At 36.4% G+C, this 22,500-nt stretch overlaps 3 protein-coding genes across 3 annotated transcripts; 1 reads left to right on the top strand and 2 right to left on the bottom strand.

Moving 5' to 3' along the window:
* Positions 1 to 1,220: 1,220 nt before the first annotated feature.
* On the bottom strand, positions 1,221 to 4,305 carry DCS_07896 (coatomer beta subunit; the record flags this gene model as incomplete). Its single annotated transcript, XM_040805179.1, has 4 exons — positions 1,221 to 1,366; positions 1,437 to 3,435; positions 3,509 to 3,929; positions 4,001 to 4,305. The coding sequence occupies 4 exons, from the start codon at positions 4,303 to 4,305 to the stop codon at positions 1,221 to 1,223; spliced, it is 2,871 nt and encodes a 956-aa protein (XP_040655283.1).
* A 1,088-nt stretch (positions 4,306 to 5,393) lies between these two features.
* Positions 5,394 to 5,682, top strand: DCS_07895 (uncharacterized protein; the record flags this gene model as incomplete). Its single annotated transcript, XM_040805178.1, has 2 exons — positions 5,394 to 5,489; positions 5,542 to 5,682. 2 exons carry the CDS (start codon positions 5,394 to 5,396, stop codon positions 5,680 to 5,682), a joined length of 237 nt encoding a protein of 78 aa, XP_040655282.1.
* Positions 5,683 to 6,500: 818 nt separating this feature from the next.
* Positions 6,501 to 7,393, bottom strand: DCS_07894 (Ubiquitin supergroup; the record flags this gene model as incomplete). The annotated part of the gene is made up of 2 exons (XM_040805177.1): positions 6,501 to 6,623; positions 6,707 to 7,393. 2 exons carry the CDS (start codon positions 7,391 to 7,393, stop codon positions 6,501 to 6,503), a joined length of 810 nt encoding a protein of 269 aa, XP_040655281.1.
* Positions 7,394 to 22,500: the final 15,107 nt, after the last annotated feature.

Here is a 22,500-nt window from a genome sequence, read left to right as displayed (position 1 = left end):
TTATACTCTTAGATAGTTAGGAATATATAATACTATATATACTATATTAGTAGATATATAAGTATAAGAAATATAATAGTCTTTCTTTTAAATTATATCTTAGTACTATTATTTAACTTCTTTAAATCTATATTCCCTACCTAATTACTAACTAGTATACTTTTTACTATTACTCATAGCCTTAATTAATATCTATTTTAGATAGTCTATATAACTATACTTCTACTATATACTCTTCTTATTTTACCCCTTTATTTTAAGAGGTATTTCCCCTTTTATTTTTAAAAATAACTATTTTTAATATTATAAAGTTACTAGTACTACCAGTATCTAGTAGTTAGAAATAGTTATTAAGAAATCTATAGACCTCTAACTCAAGTACTAGTCATTAGAGTACTTATACTCTAATGCCTACTTAGTTATAGGGTACGAGTTACGTACGGTAGTACGTAACTCTGTCCTAGGACATAGCTCTATTAGGCAAAGCCTAATATTATAATATTTAGCTACTAAATACTAATAGTACTAAAAACTCTATAATAATAATATATAAATAAATAAAACTTTCTTTATTACTATTTTAGCATATTTTGAAATATAATTTATAAAACAATTTATAATCTAATATATATTTAATTCTAATCTAAGTATTAGTAATTAATACTAATTAAGTTACTTAATTAGATTAAAGTATAATATTAACTAACTAATTAATTAATTAAGGTTTATAACTAGTTAGTTAATTAGTAAGACTTAGTTAATAATATTAATTAACTTTTATTAACTAATAAATTAACTAACTAGAATCTTAATCCTGTCCTAGTCCTATTAAGACTAGTAGGATTATTAAGTCTATTAGTCCTGAAAAGTACTACTAAAGGTTCCATAGGGGTTAGGGAAGCAGCGTATTGAACTGGCTTGCAGACGTATTATCTGGTAGAATAGCAGCATCCAAAGGATATGTTTTTCTCAGACGCACTATACTAGCCTACATTTGGTTCGGCTTTGTTATTCCCATTCATTGACTCGATACTATTTTGTCACCTTTTCAAGTTCAAGCCTAGAGCTTCCCAATTCAGTATCGCTAATTATACTTTAAGTTTATTCCCAGCTCTCACTATTTCCTGCACCTTGTCCCCGAGACCAACACAAACCCCATAGTCACAACACCAACTACCGTGTCTGTTGGACTAGGTCATCTGGGCACGACTACAAGCCCTCTACGACGAACCAATCTTATTCAGCCCCTTGAGTGAGCCTAGGCTCAGCGCTAGGCCCTGTGACCGGCTTCTAATTCGTACAAAGCCCGTGATTGGCCCATCCTCACCTTCCTTTTCGATGCTCAAGTTGGCCAGCGCATCCTCCCCTATAAGGCTGGTTAATAGCTTGCCCCCAACCAAGGGGATTCATCAAACCAAAGCAGGTACAAAACTTACCGAAAACGCTGCGGGCATACAAATTAGCGCTCAGAAACTGGCAGTCGCCCTGGAGGCTGGCTTCTGGAGTAAGGCAATTCATGTTCGTACAAGCCATCAACTGCTTCAAGAATTCTCGAAGCGAACTGGCTCTAGAGTTGATGTTGACCTTATTCTCCCACTCAAATTCGGTCCACATGGTGCGGAACTGAGTTTCGGTGCAGGTGGCCGGCTGGATGTAGTCCATGATATCCACATGCAAGTCATTCAAAATAACGACGTTCGTGTCCGTGGAGTGAGCCCCGTCGTATATAACATTGCCAAAGATAACCCCAGTGTCTGTTGATGAGACCTTGATTGTGCACTGGACATTGTGAAAGTCGTGTGGGCCTAAGTTCTGTGTTGTCGGCCGCTCCACGACTTTAAGATCCCCAAGTGTGGCAAACTCCACTGATAGGTTCTGCAATGTGTCAGTCGTCTGATTGACTAAAAGCACATCCAGCACGATGTCGAACTGATGCACTTTGACGTAGGCCTCGGCATAGACAGGATCGGAGAAGCCTGTCAACTGCACAACTCGGCTGAGCTTGGAGGAAAGATCCTCGGCTGTCGATTCACCACCTGTTGCTCTCTCCAGATCCATCTCGATTTCATCTAGGCCGTCGTTCCCATTCTTCTTTGATAATTGTCGGATCTGCACAACGTCATCAACCTGACAAGCAGCCTTGGCTCTCTCAAAGGCCTCCTTAGCAGCTCGTTTCTTTTCCTCCACCTGGACCATGGCCCGGAATGCCTTCCGTGTGTCTCCTAGCCATACGGATTCCAATTCTTTCTTCCCGTTCATCTCTGCCAGGGATCGCACACAGGACATGATGCGGTCCATAGAGTCTTCGTCAATTGGTGCCTTCACGAACTGAGACTGCCCGACGCGGAGGATAGAGATCATGATGAGCATTGCCTCAGCCCTCAGGGCATTGGTTCGCGCCTCATCGGTTGAGATTTCGGAATGTCTCATGACCAACTTGACCAACGTGGATGATAAGACCGTGGCCAGGTAGTAGTCCCCATCGAGTATTAGCTGCCGCAGAGGTGGTTTCTGGGCGGCCTTGACAGCTTCTAATTTGGCTGCAGCTGTTGATTGGCTAGTGAGTGCAGTTTCTGTCGCGTATGTGCCATCCGCGAGGACCTTTCGGGAGCCACTCGGCGTCGAAGGCTTGAAATGGCCATTTAGCTGCTCCTCCGGTTTGTTGTCACTATCTTGCTCCTCCAATAGTCGAAGTTCCGAGTCCAGTATCGGGATCTCGCCCAAGCTAGCTCGCACTCTTTTCCAAGCGTCTCGAATATCTTTCTCCTCCAAGGAGTATTCACCAACAATCCACATGATTCCCCGGTAGACCTTACCAGCACGGACCTCACCCAGAGTTGCAACTAAACGCTCCACAATCGACTTTCGGAGCGGAGGGAATTTCTCCACAACCTCCTTGATGAAGTTAATGACATCCACAGCAGATGCGTTATTAAAATCCGTGATAAAATCCATCAGAAGTTCTACTACACTCGCAGCAACCTCCGAGAACCTAATGGCACACTGATGGATTGAGTGAATCAGAAGAGACCGGTACTCGGCGTTCTTCTCATACTCCTGGTCGACTGTCTTGGCGAGCTCCTTTTTGAGGAGGAGGACAACCTCTTCGACATTTTTGCTCGAGACCATATCCAGGGCGATGCCGAGAGCCTTCTTGCGGACATCAATATCTGTACTTGTGAGGACTCGAAGGATCTCCATGGTCAAATCGTCCAGGATACCCTCATTCTTTTTGCGTAGCTGGTCGACGCGGTCCAGGACGATAAGTTTTACGTTGTTGTCAGCCTCCTTGATGCTGAGCTCGATAAACTTGGTTGCAGCAGCTTTTACTGCGACTGGGTTGTTTGTCAAGGCGGTCAGAGAGGATGCCGCCTCATAGACGACGGTTGATGCGCCAGCCTCCAGCAAGTCAAAGATAAGTCTGAGGTATCGGGCCTACTACTGTCAGCAACTGCGTGACACTATGTGTACCCACTACTGAAGAGGAGAGGCGAGGAAGGGGTTTGACCTTGTTTGGCGAATCTTGGACTGCATCTTTACGGATGAACTCGAGTTCCACCAGCTGTAGTAGCTCCTCGGCATTTGGAATGCCGTCAAATACGGAGCTGAGATATAGGAGTGCGGCATCATGGTTGATGCTAGATAACGATGCGAATGCGTTCCTCTTGCAAGTAGCGTCCGTCTCACCATCCAGAAACGCGGATATAAGCTCAGCGGCATCGGGAATGAGGGTAGGAGAGTGAGAGTAGATTGAGGCAACAGCAAAGACAGCATTTTTGCGGACGTATGCATGTCGGTGCTCGAGGCAGGATCGCGCAGATGACAGGAGTGGTTCGATCAATTCTGGTTCCCGCAGCTTGCAAAGAAACCGCAGAGTATTGCCACGGATATACTCGTTTGGATGTTGGAGATCGTTCCGAATGCCGTTGCTATGAGAAAGAAGTGCTCAGCAACTTATTCTCTCGCCAAAAAAGTAATGAGAGTGGAAGACTCGGCTTACCAAACAAGAATCATCTCTTGCTTCAACTTTCCGCTAGCGTCCAGCTTAGGGCAGATTTCATAGTAAAAATAGAGAAGCTTCTTGAGTGCCTTGTGTTTAGAGGGCATGACAAATCGAATAATGTGCATGAGCAGGGTCGGCATCGGGTCGCCATTGAGCATAATTGTCAGGACACGCTTCATGGTCTCGACCTTGGTGTCGTCGGTGCCCTTCTCTAGCTGCATGCGCAGATCGGAGACTGAGGGAACATCTGCTGCATTGTCCTGGTGAACCAGGCTGTATGCATTCTCAAGAAATCCAGACATGACGGGCCAAGGCGTGTAACGGAGCCGATGAGAAATACAAGTCGGCAGCCTCGCGGCGAAGGTGTTGATCAATCGATGTGTCGAGCCCGCTTTCGAGGATACGCAGGATAGCAGCTATTGACTGACTGGTGGGAGTGAGGCCAGTATGGAGCATCAAACCTTTGAAGTACTTCACCGGAAACGAGAGAGAAAGAAAATAATCCGACGTTCCATCCGTTGCAGTTTCAAGCCCTTCGCAACGCCAGTTTGGATGTCTGTATCTGGCTTGTTGTTTGATTGCTTTCCCGGACGGCATGCAACAGCTATCGCTCAGTCTGAGAGATGCAGTGGGTACCGCCAACCTGTGTTCCAAGAACAGGTGGCACAAACAGCTGAGCTTGTTGCGTCACGTGAGTGTGGCCAAACAACATGTGTGGCGTGGTTGCTCCTCAATGAAAGTGGCTGGCACTTAGTTTAGTGGATTTCACTGGTCCACATATTGTAGAGTCCGCTTGACCGATTAGTATCACATACCATCTCGGCTGAGCACTGACTTGATTGTTGATCGTTGACATCAGGCGGCAAGTATTTGGCTGGGCTAGAAATTTTTCAAGTGGGCGCAATGTCCGCCTCGAATGAACCTCTTTATATTCGGTACTAGTAAGTTTCGTATGCTCTGAGATGCTTGTCGCTACCTTTGATTCATGTTGACTGGGATCCTTCTCTCGAGTTAGCTCGGGACACATGGGTCGATTTGGCCACGAATTTCTAGGTAGGCACATTGCAAGCCTCAGCTGTATCCCCCAGCCTGCCCATTCATTATCTGATGTGCGTTAGAGTTTGATTTTCGGGTTGTGGGCGATGGCCGCAGCGCCCTTGCCCGATATGCCAACAACTCAAACTACCGCAACGATAGTTTGATCAGGAAAGAGAGTATGATAATACGGTTCGAACCAAAAATGGCAGGATTCTTACGAGTGAACAGTGTGTGTCAGCTCCGTGATTGTCGACGAAATAAAACGCATTGTACGGTCCAGCGAAATCATCAAGTGAGTTCGGTGAAATCATTCTTGAGCGCGAGAGAAACGCGAGACGCGGGAGGTTAAACAATGAACAGGGAAGATGACTCCAAGTGGCCGCAGAAGAACAAAGACGGTCGTCAAGAGCTCGAGATTCGCCTAGGGAACGACCATATTTCGTTTGAGGTGTGTTGTTGACAAGTCATTCTTCAAGTCAAGCTCTGTTAACTGTCCGCAGACGGCCAAGATTGGGTCCCTTGTCGATGTTACGGAATCTGCAGACCCCGAAGGCCTCCGGGTTTTTTATTATCTCGTTCAAGATCTCAAGGCTCTTGTATTTAGCCTGATTGCACTTCATTTCAAGATCAAGCCAATTTGACAAGGCTTGAGATGATTTTGATGTTCGAGTCATGCACATTCATATACTTATGATTCGCCACACCATGGAACTCGATATAGCACGTGGCAAGCACTCCATATGCAAAGCTTTCACCGTGACAGGACCGTTCCTATCTGAATTGCACTTGCAGGGCACTCGTCACGGAAATATACAGGCTGCTTGCTACATTTTTGCTATTAAGAGCAACATTGTTTCAGATACGATTAATGCTCAAAAGTGTTACAAAATGAGCGATATAGTAGGAGAATACTTTGGATATTTGTTTCCCCAATGAGAAAGGAGTGGTAGCTTAACAGCTTTTCTTACCAGGAACGAAAGTGTTGCCAAGAAGAGTCTCTTTCGTCCTCTAGCTAATATTAGCTCATAAACTCCCTTTGTCGTACCACAATATACTCAGTGAGCTAAGCTTTCAATACTACAACTATTTCACTAGTATCTATAGATAATCTAACAATGAGACTCCGTATAGGATATTACTATGGCACACGTAGCTTCGTCATACGTGTCTCAATCGGCTTGATGCACCAAAAGGTGGTTTTGGGTGCATGCGTGGATTAGTGGTAGATACTGGTTCCCATGTAAGCGGTCCCCGGCTGTTCCTGCTATCACAGCTACTTTGCTTAGGGAAATAAGGGCGTTAGGGCGGGTTGTGTCCCAATGGTCCGGCATACATGCATCCGCATATGATGTGGGCGTAACAAAGAGTGCGAAGGCTTCGGGTTATTTACAACGGCTTGATTGGTCGGCAATGATTATCTTAAAAATGGGTTATAGATATCTGACCAGCTAAGCAGTACCTATCGGTCAAAGACGAGGGCATTGACGATATAGCCATTCTGCCAACCCTGAGCCTCGAGAGACATGTTCTCCTTCAATATCTTACCCATGTAGGCTAATCGAATCATCTTCGTAGTAGAAAGCTATAAACGCGAGGCATGAGTAAGAAGTACTATGCACAACAAATCCAGGGAACGGAATGAGCTGGCTGGACAAGGAAGCGTACCGCTGATTTAGATGTTATCGCTTTCGTCACATTTCGCACCGTGTCAAACTTGCTGATGATTATATCAACATCGAGACCAGTCTCACTGAGGCGTGCGCGTACAGTGACCTGGTCCAGAACGGTATGGCGGCCTTTGGCCCCCGCCCCTTCCCGCTCGGCGTCATCTGTGGATGGTTCATCATCACCTTCTCCAATTATATATTTGTCAAGCGCCGAAATATTGCCGCTGGTTCTACTACAATTATCTCTGATCATGTTGCTGGGGTTGGCAACAACCCATTGTGGCAGCTGGTAGTAATTGCCAAATGAGTCATAAACGCCACTCGAGAGGTCGCCCGTGGGCAACGATATCTCAGCAGCAGAGAGAATGGACTGGGCGGTGCCGAGGCCTTGCATACCGTCGTCGTTAGATTCGTGGTTTGGTTCCCAAAGCATTTGCAGAGCAACGTGAACGGTCTGCCAAATTTCGGGCCGACCTGTGACTCGAGTATCAAAGAAATCTGCACGTTCCCTGTCAAGCTCCTGGCGCGTCCAATTTCTGTCTTTGGAGATCCACTCATGTCGGCACAAAGCCTTATTTATGTGCTGGTCTAAGGGGTGGTGTTCTCGGGAACGGCGAGACCGCTCTGAGAGATCCTGTGGTGTCACAGTGGATCCGTTGGCCTGCTGGGTACCATCGGGCAACATGAGAGAAGGTGGATGAAAGGCTCGCGCGGGACGAATGGGTACGTCACCTTGATATGGCGAGTTTGGACTTGAAGAACGAGAGAAACAGCAGCCCTTTAAGGTTAGGTTGCGACCACAATAACGAGATGGGGCTGATATATAGCTACCATTGCGACCAGTCAGTTTGCAAGAATGACTGAGTCGTCATCAGCCAACAACCCACTCAGACAGCCAATCATGAGAAAATGGCAACCCGCAAGTCAGGAAGATGGTGAGTATGCCAGCAACTGCCAGTTCATTACTGCCTAGTGTGCAGCCAGCGGCCCGTCATGTAATGGGATGGTGAAGATGAGAGTACTCCGAGAATCCTTGGCAGGTACACCATGGAGGCCGATCTTGATTGAGTCGATATTCTCTTGTTAGGTAATATAGAGCAGAAATTCTGCTTAGATTTGGGCGATATGTGTTCTGCGACGGCTACAGCTGTTTGGTTATCTAATGTTCGTCATTCCAATTGTATAATTAACTCGGGATGCGTCGATGTGAATGCCATTATGCTGATACTTGTACCACACCCCACCATCGATAGGGTGGTGCTCACTAGCGGACCAGGCTCCCCACCGAACCAGGTACTTTTCCCCCTTTTATTTTCAATTACAAATATCATAACAATAATAGCTACAGATTAAAATGCTACTAAAATATATACCTAAGAAGTAATACAATATAATAGTAAGATTCCTAATAAGAAACTCGCTACAGTTATTCGAATATTGAAAATCCCTTACAGTTACCTCTAATATTAAATATAGGTATTGGTTGAAAAACTAGTAGTAAAGAATAATATAATACTAAGCTAAATCCGCTAGAAGTAAAGGTACTATATTAGAGTATTAATAGGGTTAATAATATAAATTTTCCTATTTACCTTAAGTTTATATAAGGCGTACTATAAGTATATAGGCCTTATAAGCAAATATATAAGACTAAGAATAAGAGTTGTTATAATATTAGGCTTTGCCTAATAGAGCTATATCTTAGGACAGGGTTACGTACTACCGCATATAACTCTGTGCTCTATAATTAAGTAGGTATTGGAGTATAAGTACTTTAATACCTTGTATTTAGGTTAGAGTTCTATAGATTTCTTAATAACTATTTCCAACTACTAGATACTAGTAGTACTAGTAACTCTATAATATTTAAGAAATCTCCCTTTATTATAGTAAGTAGCAGGCTGCAGACTATTAAACAATAGATTAACAGAATAACAATATACTACCTAGCAAATAAAATACTACTACTAGTTAACTACTACCCGACTGGTTTATAGAAATCCAGTAGTTATACTAGCAAATTACTGCAATAATATAGTACTAAGCGTCCCGAGAGGTATAGTCCGGTACTATACTGGGATTAGTACGGACCCCCTTAACTATTAATAGCCTAGTAATACTTCCCTAAGTCTAACGTAAACTAATACTAATAGGGGTACTATATAATAGAGATAAGACTATATTTATAGCCTAAAAGATGCTTATAGCCTATAAGCTAGTTACTAACTGTAAGTTTATTAATACTAATAAGGACTAATAGATATTCGTCTAGCAGTACTTAGCGCTTAAGATTTAGTCCTATATTATAGCCTTCTTTAAAGTAGGGCCATTATACTAGTACAACCCGTTATAGTTCTTAGCTTACCTTAAATCTATCTTTACCGACCCTTATTAGATAGAAATAGTACAAGCTAAGCTTAAATAACTAAAGTAAGCAAGCAATAAGGCATTTACCTTATTCTATATATACTTTAAACAAAAGCTAGTATTAGCTAGGGGAATAAATTAGCCTAACAAAATTAAACTTATTAAGCTATATTATATACTTAGTAAGACTATACGGAATAGTAGTATTAAGTGCAATATCCTATAAGATAGTTATAAAGTAGCTATTAATATTTACTATAGTATTATAGTAAATATTAAATTATACTACTTAGAAAAGAAATACTAAAACTACTATAGCTATATAATAGCCCTAACAAAACCTACAATAAATAAAGATAGTAATATATAGATAATAAGTATTAATATAGTAACTATAGGGTACTATTACTTAGTAACCTAAGGAATAAGAACTAGCTTAAGGTAGTCTTTAAGCCAGTATATAACTTAGGTCTCCTATAGTATAATTGTTATGGTATCGGGCTTAGCCCGATATACAAGAACGGAGGGGACCAAGGGACCTACTAGGAAGTACGCATACAACTAGAAGCCCTAGTTGCTAAGTAGTTTTCCCTCCTTTAAGTCTTTTAATAAACATTATTGAGAGTCCTAGAGCAGTCGCCTAGCGACTCCGCAACAATAATTAATATGTATAAGGAGGAGGGTACTTATTTATACTACAGATCTAAGTAGTACTTTATTAAGGACTATAAGATATAGCCTATAATACGTTTAGTATAAAATCTATTTATATATTAGGTAGATATAGAGAGGGAGAATACCTAAAAGGAATCCTTAGACTAGTTCTTAAAAAATAAAGTACCCCTAAGCTAAGTCTTATATAGGGGTAAGATAGTATAGATAAGGACTAAGGCGGAAGGACTAAGCATTAGAGGAAGTAATTTTAAAATATTAAGGTACAGTTAGATAGACTATTATTCCTTATCCTAATACTTATAAATTCTACCTATTTCCTAAATATTTAAATTAATTATAGATATAACTATTATAGTATAATTAGTAAATATACAGCCTAAAGTCTATACCTTAAGCTTATTCTACTACTAGTATAATACTAATTAAAGATAGCTATAGCAATAATATACTACTAAAGTAGCCTAATAGAGGTATACCTATATATCTTATATATAGTATAAGTTATACTTAATATAAATAGCTAGAAGTCCCTAGTAGTACTATACGTAATACTAGGCCTTAGCTAAAATATAATACTAAACCTACTATAAATAGAATACTATAGTATCGACCTATATATAGCTAAATACTACCTTATAATTAGAGCAGTAAGGGGCTAGGTAGTATAAGTAGTAGATATATACCTATAATATAGTAGCTATAACTTTAAGATTATAACTATTTTATCTATTATAGCCGAACTAAAGAGCTAAATAGTAGTTACTAGCTTAATAGAGATCTTAGTAGTACTCCGCTAAATAATACTAAGTATTAAGCCTAATAGGATAGAGGGATACCTACCTACCTACCTAAAGGAGTTTACCGACTTATTTAATAAGGCATAGGCCTTTAGACTTCCTTTATACTAGGAACTATAGGACTACTATATTAAGCTATAAACTAGGCCTAATAGGGAACCCCTAGAGCTACTATAGGGACTATTATATAGTATACTATAGAACTAATTATTAAAGGTATAATAGTAAATTATTAAACTATTAGACAAAAGATAAATATATACTAGCTCCTTAGTAGTAGTAGTACTAATTCTTTTAACTAAAAAACTAAGGAAAGGGTAGTACCTATATATAGATTACTATATACTAAATAAGATTATAATATAGGATAGGTATCCCCTACTACTAATAAAAGAAATATTATACTTCCTATTGGGATTCTATTAGTTTATAAAACTTAATATATAGGCAGCCTTCTATAAGATCTATATTGTACTTAGTAGTAAGTACCTAATAGTATTTTGTACCTGCTTTAGCTTATTTAAATAGCTAGTTTACCTATTTGGACTTATAGGTACCCTTATAATATCTTAGTACTATATTAATAGGGTACTTAGGACTAACTTAGGAAATTTTATAACGGCCTTTTTAAATAATATCTTAGTATATATAAGCTTTAAGGCAAACTATATTTAGAAGGTAAAAGGAGTACTTTAATACCTGTAGGAAGTAGGTCTATACTTAAACCTAAATAAGTATACCTTTATAGTTAAGGAAGTTAAGTATTTTAGCTATATTATTTAGGTAGAAGTAGAAATTCGGACTAATCTAGAAAAAATAGCTACTATTTATAACTAAAAGGTACTAAGAACTATTTAAGGGGTATATAGCTTCCTAGAATTTACTAACTTCTACTAAGAATTTATTCTTTAGTTTATGGAATTAATAGTACTCCTATTTTAGCTTACTTATAAGGGGTAACTATTCTACTAAATAACTAAGGAGGATAATATATTTAAAGAACTAAAGTAACTATTTATATTATATTTAATTTTAGTATAATAGGATATAAAGAGATTAATATTTATAAATGTTATGGTATCGGGCTTAGCCCGATATAGGAGAACGGAGGGAACCAAGGGACCCACTAGGAGGAACGCACACAACTAGAAGCCCTAGTTGCCAAATAGTTTCCTACCCTTCAAGTCTTTTAATAGACATTATTGAGGGTCCTAGAGCAGTCGCCTAGCGACTCCGTAACAATAAAGGTAGATTATTTTAGTATAGCTTTAGGAGGATACCTATTATAAGTAGATAAAAAAAGTATTTTATACCTAGTTATATACTATTTAGTAAAATTAATAGCTATAGAGTAAAATTATATAATCTATAATAAGGAGCTCTTAGTAGTAGTATACTACCTTAAGGTATAATAAGTAGACCTATAAGGTATATCTATACTATTTATAGTTCTAACTAACTATAAGAACCTAAAATACTTTACCTAACTATAGGAAATCTTAAAAGTACTAGGTATAGTAGGTTAAGAAGCTCTTATAGTTTAACTTTTATTTATAGTATAGACCTAGATCTTAAGTATAACGTTTAAATATACTATTATATAGGTAGTAGGATATAGAGAACTAACCTTAAGCTATATAAGTATTATAACCTATATTAATTAATAGCTTTAGGAGTTTACTAAGTACCTATAGTATACCTATAGAGTAACTACTTAGTAACCTACTACTAGAATTATAGTTATTTTATAACCCTAGCTTATAAGAGCTATAGGACTAAGTAGTTATTAAGAACTATATATATATAGTATACCTAAATACTATATATTATAGAGACTATAAGTTCCTAAATAAAGTAAATATATAGGAATAGATAGCTAACTATACTATTAATATATATAGTATACTATAATTCTAAGGGCGCTTATAGCTACTATTATAGGAACTATTAACTATATATATTATTTATATAACGATATTGTATATTGTATTCTCTTCCTAGCCTACCCTATACCCTCTATTATATAACGCGCAGACTGTCTGGGTATATAGGCCGTTCCTTACCGCTCTTACTGTTTTCTGTCTCTTTTCTTCCTCCTTAGTTCGAAAATTCTATAGTCTTTGCGCATACTGCCTTCCTGCTAGTTAGTTTCGTAACAATTTACTAAGTTTATAACTCCCCTATCTTAAGGTACTTAGAATATAATACTATATTTATAGTACTAAAGAGGAACTACTACTAGGATTATATATTAGTAGTAATAGGGTATTTTATATAGAACTACTATTACTACTATAGCTATAAGAGTAGGTAATACTACTAGGGCCTACTATAGCTAATAGGGCTATTAAATAGGTATTAGAAATAGATCTCTATAGACTTTATAATAAAGCTACTTATACAAAATAAATAAGTACTATAGTATATAATAGTTCTTATAGATAGGCTATTTAAGTATATATAACTAAAAGCTATAATATTTATAATAGTAAGAGTATATACTAAACGGTTTAAGGAGTACTAATAGTATTTCTATAGGTTACCGAAATATATTATATCTAACTAAGGATTAAATTAGGTTAGTTAGTTTTAGGCAATATTATACTATATTATTAGGATTAAATAGTAGCTATTTATAGTATACTACCTATAGTTAGATATAGGTATAGAATAGGTAAACTAAAAAGTTTAAGTAATTTTATATACCTTTATAGTATTTAATTAGTTTAACTAGCCGGACTATTTAGTAGTATACTAGCTAGTACTAAATAGTAAAGACTCTTTTATTATAGGTATAAGTCTAAATAACCGTCTATTAGAATATAAGGTTAATATAGTATAATAGGTAAAAGCCCCTACCCTAAGTATAACTATAAGTAAGGAGTAGGTAATAGTATTTATATAGTACCTATATAAAGGTATTAAGCTAGTTTAGGTAGTAATTATATTTATATAGTAATGCTTAGAGGAAGAATTAAATTCTTACTAATACCTGGTAAAGTAATTCTAGGTAGGGGATAAGGTATAGTTAAGCTTATACTATATAAAGTCTTTATACCTATTTAAGAAACTAAACTAAGTAATAGTAAGGTATATAGTTATAGCTATACCGACCCCCCTAACCGTTATACTAAACGTCCCCTAAGGTATATACCCTACCTTTTATATAGGTTTAGTAAAATAAGCTATAATAGATCTACTACCTAATTAAGTATTAATAAATACTAAGCTAGGGCTACTATTAGTAAAGAATAAGGATAGAGTACTATAGGATAAATATATTATAAAGGAAATCTTAACTATAAAGAATACATAAGAGTAAGGTAAGTACTATAATATTCTAGTTAAATAAGCTAGATATAATTAACCTATATAGGAACTATTAAAAAACCTATAGAAAACTAAAGTACTAATAGACTATAAGGAAAAATAAAATAATATACTTACCTATAATAGACTAATCTCCTTATAATAATAGTATTAATATAGCTTATATTTACTTAACTTAAAAGGGGTATAAATAACTCCTCTATCCCTAATTAAAACGTCTTAAGATAAAGGACCCAAACTAACCCTAATAAATTCCTAGCCCTAAATTAAAGTACTATAATAAAACGAAATTCTAGTACTATAGTATATAAGCATTAGGCTCTTAACAACTAAAAGGAGGCAGTAGCTTACTTAAGTTATTCTTAACTAAGGACAAAAGGTAAAGGAGTTAAATTAGTACTAAAAGGCTATCTATAAATAAAATACAATAAGTATAAGTACTACTAAGGGCAGTAGAGGGTAAAGTAATAGTAAGGTAAGATATACTAAAGTAATTAGTAATAGCATAATACGGAGAGAAAGGGAATTAAAGTCCCTAATAGAAAGAGTAAAGTAAATATAATATACTTACCTTATAGGTATAGTAAGTAGCAACTAGCTCTTTATAAATTATAGCTATAAGGCTTAACTACTACTACTATACTTATTACGAAGCTGACTAGTAGGAAGGCAGTATGCGCAAAGACTATAGAATTTTCGAACTAAGGAGGAAGAAAAGAAACAAAAAACAATAAGGGCGGTAAGGAACGGCCTATATACCCAGACGGTCCGCGCGTTACGTAATAAAAGGTATAGGGTAGGCTAGGAAGAGAATACAATATACGATATCGTTATAATACTAGCTTAAAACTATTAAGGCAGGCGTCCTATGCGCCCTAATAGTTATACAGGCCTTATATAGTACTAGTAGAACTATATACTAGTATCTATAGCTACTACTATTATATACTACCGCTATATAATAGTATTAGGGCCTATAAGGCAAGTACTAAGGCACCTATAGGGTCGCTAAAAGTTAATAGTAGTACTATAGCAGTAGTACTATAGGTAGTACTACCGATAGGGGTAAGGGAAGTAGTAGGAATAATATTAGCAAAAGTTATCCTTACAGTATTATAAAGCTAATACTAAGTATTACTAAGCTAGCAAAATAAGGTAAAAAGGTAAATATAATAGTTAGGTAATTTAACTATCTTAATATAAGTAGCTAAAACAATATAGTTACCTTTAGCAATAGTATAAATAAGCTTATAAATAATATAATAAAGGTATAAATATAGTATTAGTAGGTATAGAATCTATTTATACTTATATTAAGCTAAAGTATAGGTAGTATAACTATTACTACTATTATATTTATAGTAGGCAGTACTAATATAGACCAAACGTTTAATATAAGGTAAATATATTTAAGCCTTAGCAATAGGAACATTATACTTCTTATCCAAAAAGTCTCCCTAAATAATAAAACTACCTATTAACTAAACGGCTAATAACTTATCCAAGGTATAGCTATATCTAAAGCTATTATTATTATTAGGGGGGAGAAAAAAAATATTAATAGTAGTAGATATAGCAATACAATAAGAGATAAATAAGTATAATAAACTAATACAAGTAGTTAGCAATAAGCAGTAATAGGAACCCTAATATAGTATATATAGTAAGGAAAGCAAGAGTATAGGAGGAGGTAAGAAATTATAATAATAGTATTAAGAAAAGTAGTAATTATAAAAAAGAAAAAAGAAAAAATATAACTTACCTATAATAAATATATAAGAAATACAGAAGGGCAGTACAATAGGGCTATAATAGAACTATAGCTATAGATATATTAATATAAGCGCTTAGTAACTAGCTATAAATAGGAAGAGGTAATAACTTTATAAATATATAAGGAATACAATAGGGCAATACAATAGGGCCATAATAGTACCTTAACTATAGAAGTACTAATAAATGTTAAAAATACTAGTATTTATATTAATAAGACTACCTAAATAGGATACTATCCTATTGCTACTACTACTAGTAGTAACTGCTAGGAGTACTACTACTAGTAAATATGCTATACTATACTGCGAGTATTAGTATATATATAGAGTTAACTAATAGTATACAATATACTACTTCTCCGAACTACGACTCGGAGCGACTACCGGTAGTACTACTGCTAGCCAACCTACTACTACAACCTAACCCATATATATAGTAGTCAGTCGACTACTGGAGTCAATTAATCGGAATACTAATTAACATTCTCCCAACGGCTACCAGCCGTTGCTAGCTAAGAGTACTACTCTTAGCAATTTAAACTATAGTATAGGGATAACTAAGCCAGTAACTTACCGTACGAATATAACTAAGCAGGTAACCTACTATACGGTATAATAGACTAGCTACCTAACTTAACAGGCTCGTATATATGCACATTAGTATAGCAGTTATAGTCTCGACTTAGGTATACTAAGTTATTGCAGATCGTATATACGTACATTAGTATAGCAGTTATAGTCTCGACCCAGGAACCTAAGGTTGTTAAGGTACTACCTCTAAGATATAAATAGTCCTATTTCTCCTATACTGTACTTAATAGAATAATTGCATTCGTTTATATAATTTAGTACTACTAAGTTTGCACTCTTACCTAGTTACTAACTAGTACCCATTTTACTATTACCAACAGCCTAATTAATTCCCTAGTCCGTACAATATACTTCTACTACCCTTCTTCTTACGCACCTAAATTGCAAGAGGTTATAAGCCCAGAAGGGCTATAATTAATCCTCCGGAATTAATCTTTGCGACTTACTAAGTTACCTACTAGTACTACTAGTAACGATTGATCGAATCCTGTAACTTACTAAGTTACCTACTAATACTACTAGTAACGCTTAGTTACCAAACTACGGCTCCCCCAACTACTAGTACTACTAGTACGTTACCTACTAGTACTACTAGTAACGCTTAGTCACCAAACTACAGCTCCCCTAACTACTAGTACTACTAGTACGTTATTTACCAGTACTACTGGTAATACTTAGTCTTTAAGCTACGGCTCCCTTCCCTACTAGTACTACTAGTAGGAGACCCAATTGCTAGTATTACTAGCTAGGTAAGTAAGGTAAGATCGGAATCTTATTACTAACTAGAAAATAGATTCCACTAACCAAGGTCAGAAGACCAACCTATTAGAAATTAAAAAACACCTACGGGTATAATAAACGCAAATTAACGAACTATTATAGCAACTTAACTCTATTATCCTACAAATACAAAAACAACTAAATATTATTAAGTTAACTCTTAGTACTAGTACTACTATTACTAAGACAAAGGATACCTACTCTAGCTATACTCTAAACAAAAAGGCATTTTAATTCCCGGAATATATAAAACTTAAGGGTACTAAGAACTATAAGTTATAGGAGCAATCCCTATTAATATAGCTCTAAGCCCTTAATCTAAAAGGCTTTCTAAATAAGCCCTTAATTGCATCTAGCTTTTTAAGCAGAAATTAGGCCAATTTACTTATACTTCTACAGGATAGCTATACAAAAGAAATCTTAAAATTAACTATATATATTAAAAATCTAACTAATATTTTTCTACTACTAAAGAAATACTACTCCTAAGGTTATAAAGCTTAACGCTCTAACCTATATAAGGCCTACTACAACCTTATATTTAAGGGGTATAAAGGAATACTTAATGTATTTAATACTAAATTCAATAGTCGACTTACTAAGCTATAACTAGTCGGAGCAACAATTAATTTATTAAACTAAACTAACTATTATCTTATATTGGTTGAACCTGTATTTCTACAATAGGTCGCTATATAGGAAAATACCCTTATATCTTCTTAAGCCTTAGGACTTTAAACGGATATCTTTAACTTACAATATCTTATAGCCAACCTACTAAAAGAAAATCAAAACCCCAGTACTACTAGATCGAATACATTTAGTTATAAGGCATCCCAAGTACCTAAGAAAAAGAAGAAGGGAAATAAATCTACTAAATCTAGTTAACCCAGTTAATCTAATAAAACAAGCCAATCTAGCAAAACAAGCCAATCCAATAAATCCAATAAATCGACTAAGTAATTAAAGGATACTACTAGTTTCCTAGTTAGTAACTATAGCCTAACCGCCGGCTATATAGACTTACCTAATTCCTATTAAGAATTAAATACTAATTCTAACTCTATATAAGAATTAGAAATATTACCTAACTTAGGTAATATTAGTATACTATATAGTATTACTAATACTAATATATACTACATAGGCCTACTTTACAATACTAGCTTAACCTACTATTTAGTAAATAATCGGTCTAAGTTTATAACCTTTAGACTAATTGCAAAATCTTAGGCAAAACCAATTACTACTAAAGGTAGTTCAATCTACCTTAGTAGAATTAAAAACGCTAAATTTACAGTATTAATTAATACCAATCCACTAACCTATAGTACTCTTATACTATAAGAGGTACTATATATTCCGAAACTAAAAGTTAATATTATTAGTAGGCTATACTACTACGGATTAGGGGGAACGCGTATTAAGGAATCCCTATATAACTTAAACCGAAAAGTATATAGCCTACTTAACTTCCAGAGGTACAGCTTCTTCCTACAATAAGAAGGTCAAGATACGCCCTATCTAAAAAACTCAGACTTAGCCCACTCTAGCTACTACAGTAGCTACGGAATAGTAGTAGAAATTCCCTTGCAGCAACCTCCCTAGGCTAACAAGGCAGAAGACTAGTCGGTACCTAAATCGGTACTCCAGTCGGTACCTAGATCGGTGCCTAGGTCGGCACCTAGATCGGTACTAAGGTCGGTACCTAGTCCAGTACCTAGACCGGAACCTAGACTAGGACTAGGTCCTAGCCTAACTACTAGTTCGGCCAATTCAAGGGACCTTACTAAGGCTACCCTATACAAAGACCCTATAGAGGACCCAATCCCTATAGAGGCAACAGACCTACTAGCAGTCCCTACTATTAGTACCAAGGAACAGGCTATTCCGACTACTAGTACGGAATCCAGCAACCAGTCTTACCAAAGACTATTGCAACAAGCAGGCATCTAGCACATCCGTCTAAGATACATTAGTCTACTACTTCTAAAAAAGACTAGTAAAATTACTAGTAGGTTACCTAACTTTTCGTCTATTAAGGTTACCGATTTTCAATACCTTTGTTATAGTATTAGGGTTAGCCCAATATAGGAGAACGAAGGGAACCAAGGGACCCACCAGGAGGAACGCACATAACTAAAAGCCCTAGTTGTTAAGTAGTTTTCCCTCCTTCAAGTCTTTTAATAAACATTATTAAGAGTCCTAGAGCAGTCGCCTAGCAACTCCGTAACAGCCTTACCTATATACAGGCAAAATCTACCAGACAATAGTTAAGGGATCTAATCGAGGATCCAAACTATATACTTAACTTAATCGAAGGGGATATATTTAGGATTAAACCTATATCCTACAATCGAAAGTCTACTAGACTAATACTTATCGATCGAAAATCCTAATTCCGTTAGGTATATATCCTACCTAATAAGGAAGGACCAATAATTCTCCAGGCTATAAAGAACTTCTTTTAAAGCCTAAAAACATACTATAGCCGTTTCCTAAAAAGGCTATTTTTTAATAGAGGTCCTAAAATCAATACATTACTATAGGACTAGTTAGGTACCAAAGGAAAAATATTCAATACGTCTTACCTATATACCCCTAAACAAAACGGACTTACCGAACGGTCTATACAAGTTATTCTAAACCGACTATAAGCAACTATAATTTAGGCTAGCCTCCTACTATTCCTCTAGTCTACTATACTCCCGGCTATAGTTAACCTAGTTAACTATACTGCAATTACAAACAGGGATTTAAGCCCCTACTAATTGCTTAAGCAGGAGTTACAAGGGCTAAAAATACTACTAAACCTTATAGCCTATAAAGCCATTAGTACCTACTGCAAAGTCCTAATCCCTTACCAGAAACGGATCCAAAGTACTAAATTAGCATAACGCACAGAACCAGTAAGGCTACTAGTAACGCTAGGTTTAAAAACATACCTTATATATATACCTTCCAGAAGGGCAGTTACAAAAACTACCTTCCTAAAAGTCCTAGAAGGTATTAGCCCTATCTCCTAAGGACTTTAACGACTACTAAGTCCTAGTCTCTAAGGACTAGAGTTAGAGGGGGAAATTAAAATAGAAGACTATATCTTACAAAATACCTCTAGTCCCCTAACACCTAGGGAGACAGAGGGGGCCAACGGACCTACTAGTCCTACTAGAATTAGTAGACCTACTAGTCCTACTAGGACTAGTAGGTTGCAAGGAACCAATAGACCTACTAGTCCTACTAGGACCAGTAGGTTGCAAGAAGCCAACGGACTAACTAGTCCTACTAGGACTAGCGCAACAAAGGGGGTCCTAGCCTAGCTAATAAAGGATCTACTAAATACCTCTCTTCTAGATGTACTAGAACCAGAAGACAACCCTAACCCAATAGATCTTAACCTAACGTATTGGATCCAGGACCTATACTACCAAACTAAGGTAAAGCAACTACTAAATAATAGTAAGCCTACTAGCTAGAAGTAGGTACTTAAGTTAAACAATAAAGACCAGTAGATAAGTACTATATTCTTAGAATTCTAGTAACTTATTTAGGTAGGGGTATTTTATTTTATCCCTATCCAAGAAATACTAACTAGTAGATAACTTTTAAAAAGCCGACTTATACTATAAGTCAAAAAAGATTAGTAGAATAACCCTATTAAATTTAAGGTACAACTAGTAGCTAAGGGATTTATACAAATTAAAGGCCTTAATTACCTAAAGACTTTTGCAACTACTAGTATTCTACTTACCTAAAGGATACTACTAGCCCTAGCTGCCTAAAACAACTAGTACGTTAAATAGATCGACTTTATTAGTACTTTCCTAAACAGTAAGCTACCCGAAGTTAATTATCTTAAAATTCCTAAGGGACTAAAAGCATTTATTAGTCTTAATAAGACTAATAATTTAGCTAAGCTACTAGCTAAGCTAGGCTATAACCTAGTAGTTAAATAAGGTATCCTTTTAAAAAAGGCACTCTACGGCCTAAAACAAGGACCTAAAAAGTAGCAGGAAGTACTTACTAAACTACTATAACAATACGGATATAGCCCTCTTATATTTAATCCGGCTATCTACTATAATAGTATTACTAGTATTTATATAGTTAGCTATATCGATAACTACCTACTTATTGGACTAAACCTTATATATATTAATAAGTTAAAACAATAACTATATAAGGTCTACCTAATTAAAGACTATAAACAGGCCGCCTTCTTCTTAGGCGTATAGATTAGTCGAACGACTAAGGGTATTACCCTTAGCCAAAAAGGGTATATTAAGAAAGCCCTAACCCGATTTAGGTTAAAGGAGGCTAAGGCAGTAGTAATACCGCTACAGCTAGGAGTACTTAAGTAGGCTATTATAACGCCCCTTGCTCCCTTATCCGCAACTAACCAACTAGTATACCAATAGATAGTAGGGACTTTAATATACCTTATGCTATTAACCCGACTAAATATAGCTTTTGCAATCTAATAGCTATTTCGGTATATACACTAGGCTACTAGTCTATAGCTATTAGCCGGTAAGAACCTCCTTCGATATCTAAAAGGAACTATAAACCTAGCTATCTACTACTAGTCTAAGTCCGCAGTACCTAACCTACTCGGATTTTCCAATAGCAACTTTACAGGTAACTTAAACTCTTTTAAGTCTACCTATAGGTACCTCTTTACCCTAGTAGGTAGACCAATCTACTGGAAATCAAAAAGGGCTAATACTATTACTCTTTCTACTATAGAGGCAGAATCGGATACCCTACTAAAAGCTATTTAGGAACTTAAATAGCTAGATAGTCTATTTACAGAAATAGGCAAGGGTCTTAAGAAGCCTATTCTACTTCTATACAATAATAATAAATCTATCTCTAATACTAATAACCCCAATTAGTATAACTAAACAAAGCATATACTACTAAAGTTCCAGTATATTCGGTAAGAAGCAGTAAACGGACTAGCCAAAATTAGTTACCTAAACACTAAGTCTATACCTACCGACGGCCTTACTAAGGCCCTTACCGCTAATCTCTTCCAACGCTACCTTAGCCTACTAGGTCTCCAAGGGATCCCTATTTAGCAATAGTTATACTAGCTAAATAGAGGGGGTATTAAAAATACTAGTATTTATACTAATAAGACTACCTAAATAGGATACTATCCTATTGCTACTACTACTAGTAGTAACTACTAGGAGTACTACTACTAGCAAATATATTATACTATACTACAAGTATTAGTATGCATATAGAGTTAACTAATAGTATATAACATACTACTTCTCCAAACTATAACTTAGAGCGACTACCGGCAGTACTACTGCTAGCTAACCTACTACTATAACCTAACCTATATATATAGTAGTCAGTCGACTACTGGAGTTAATTAATCGGAATACTAATTAATATTCTCCCAACGGCTACCAGCCGTTGCTAGCCAAGAGTACTACTCTTAGCAATTTAAACTATAGTACAGG

The sequence above is a fragment of the Drechmeria coniospora genome, chromosome 03, assembly GCF_001625195.1.
Source record: "Drechmeria coniospora strain ARSEF 6962 chromosome 03, whole genome shotgun sequence".
In the NCBI taxonomy this organism is placed as follows: domain Eukaryota; kingdom Fungi; phylum Ascomycota; class Sordariomycetes; order Hypocreales; family Ophiocordycipitaceae; genus Drechmeria; species Drechmeria coniospora.
Note: the sequence above shows the minus strand (reverse complement) of the source record. Positions and strands in the feature narration are given on the sequence as shown.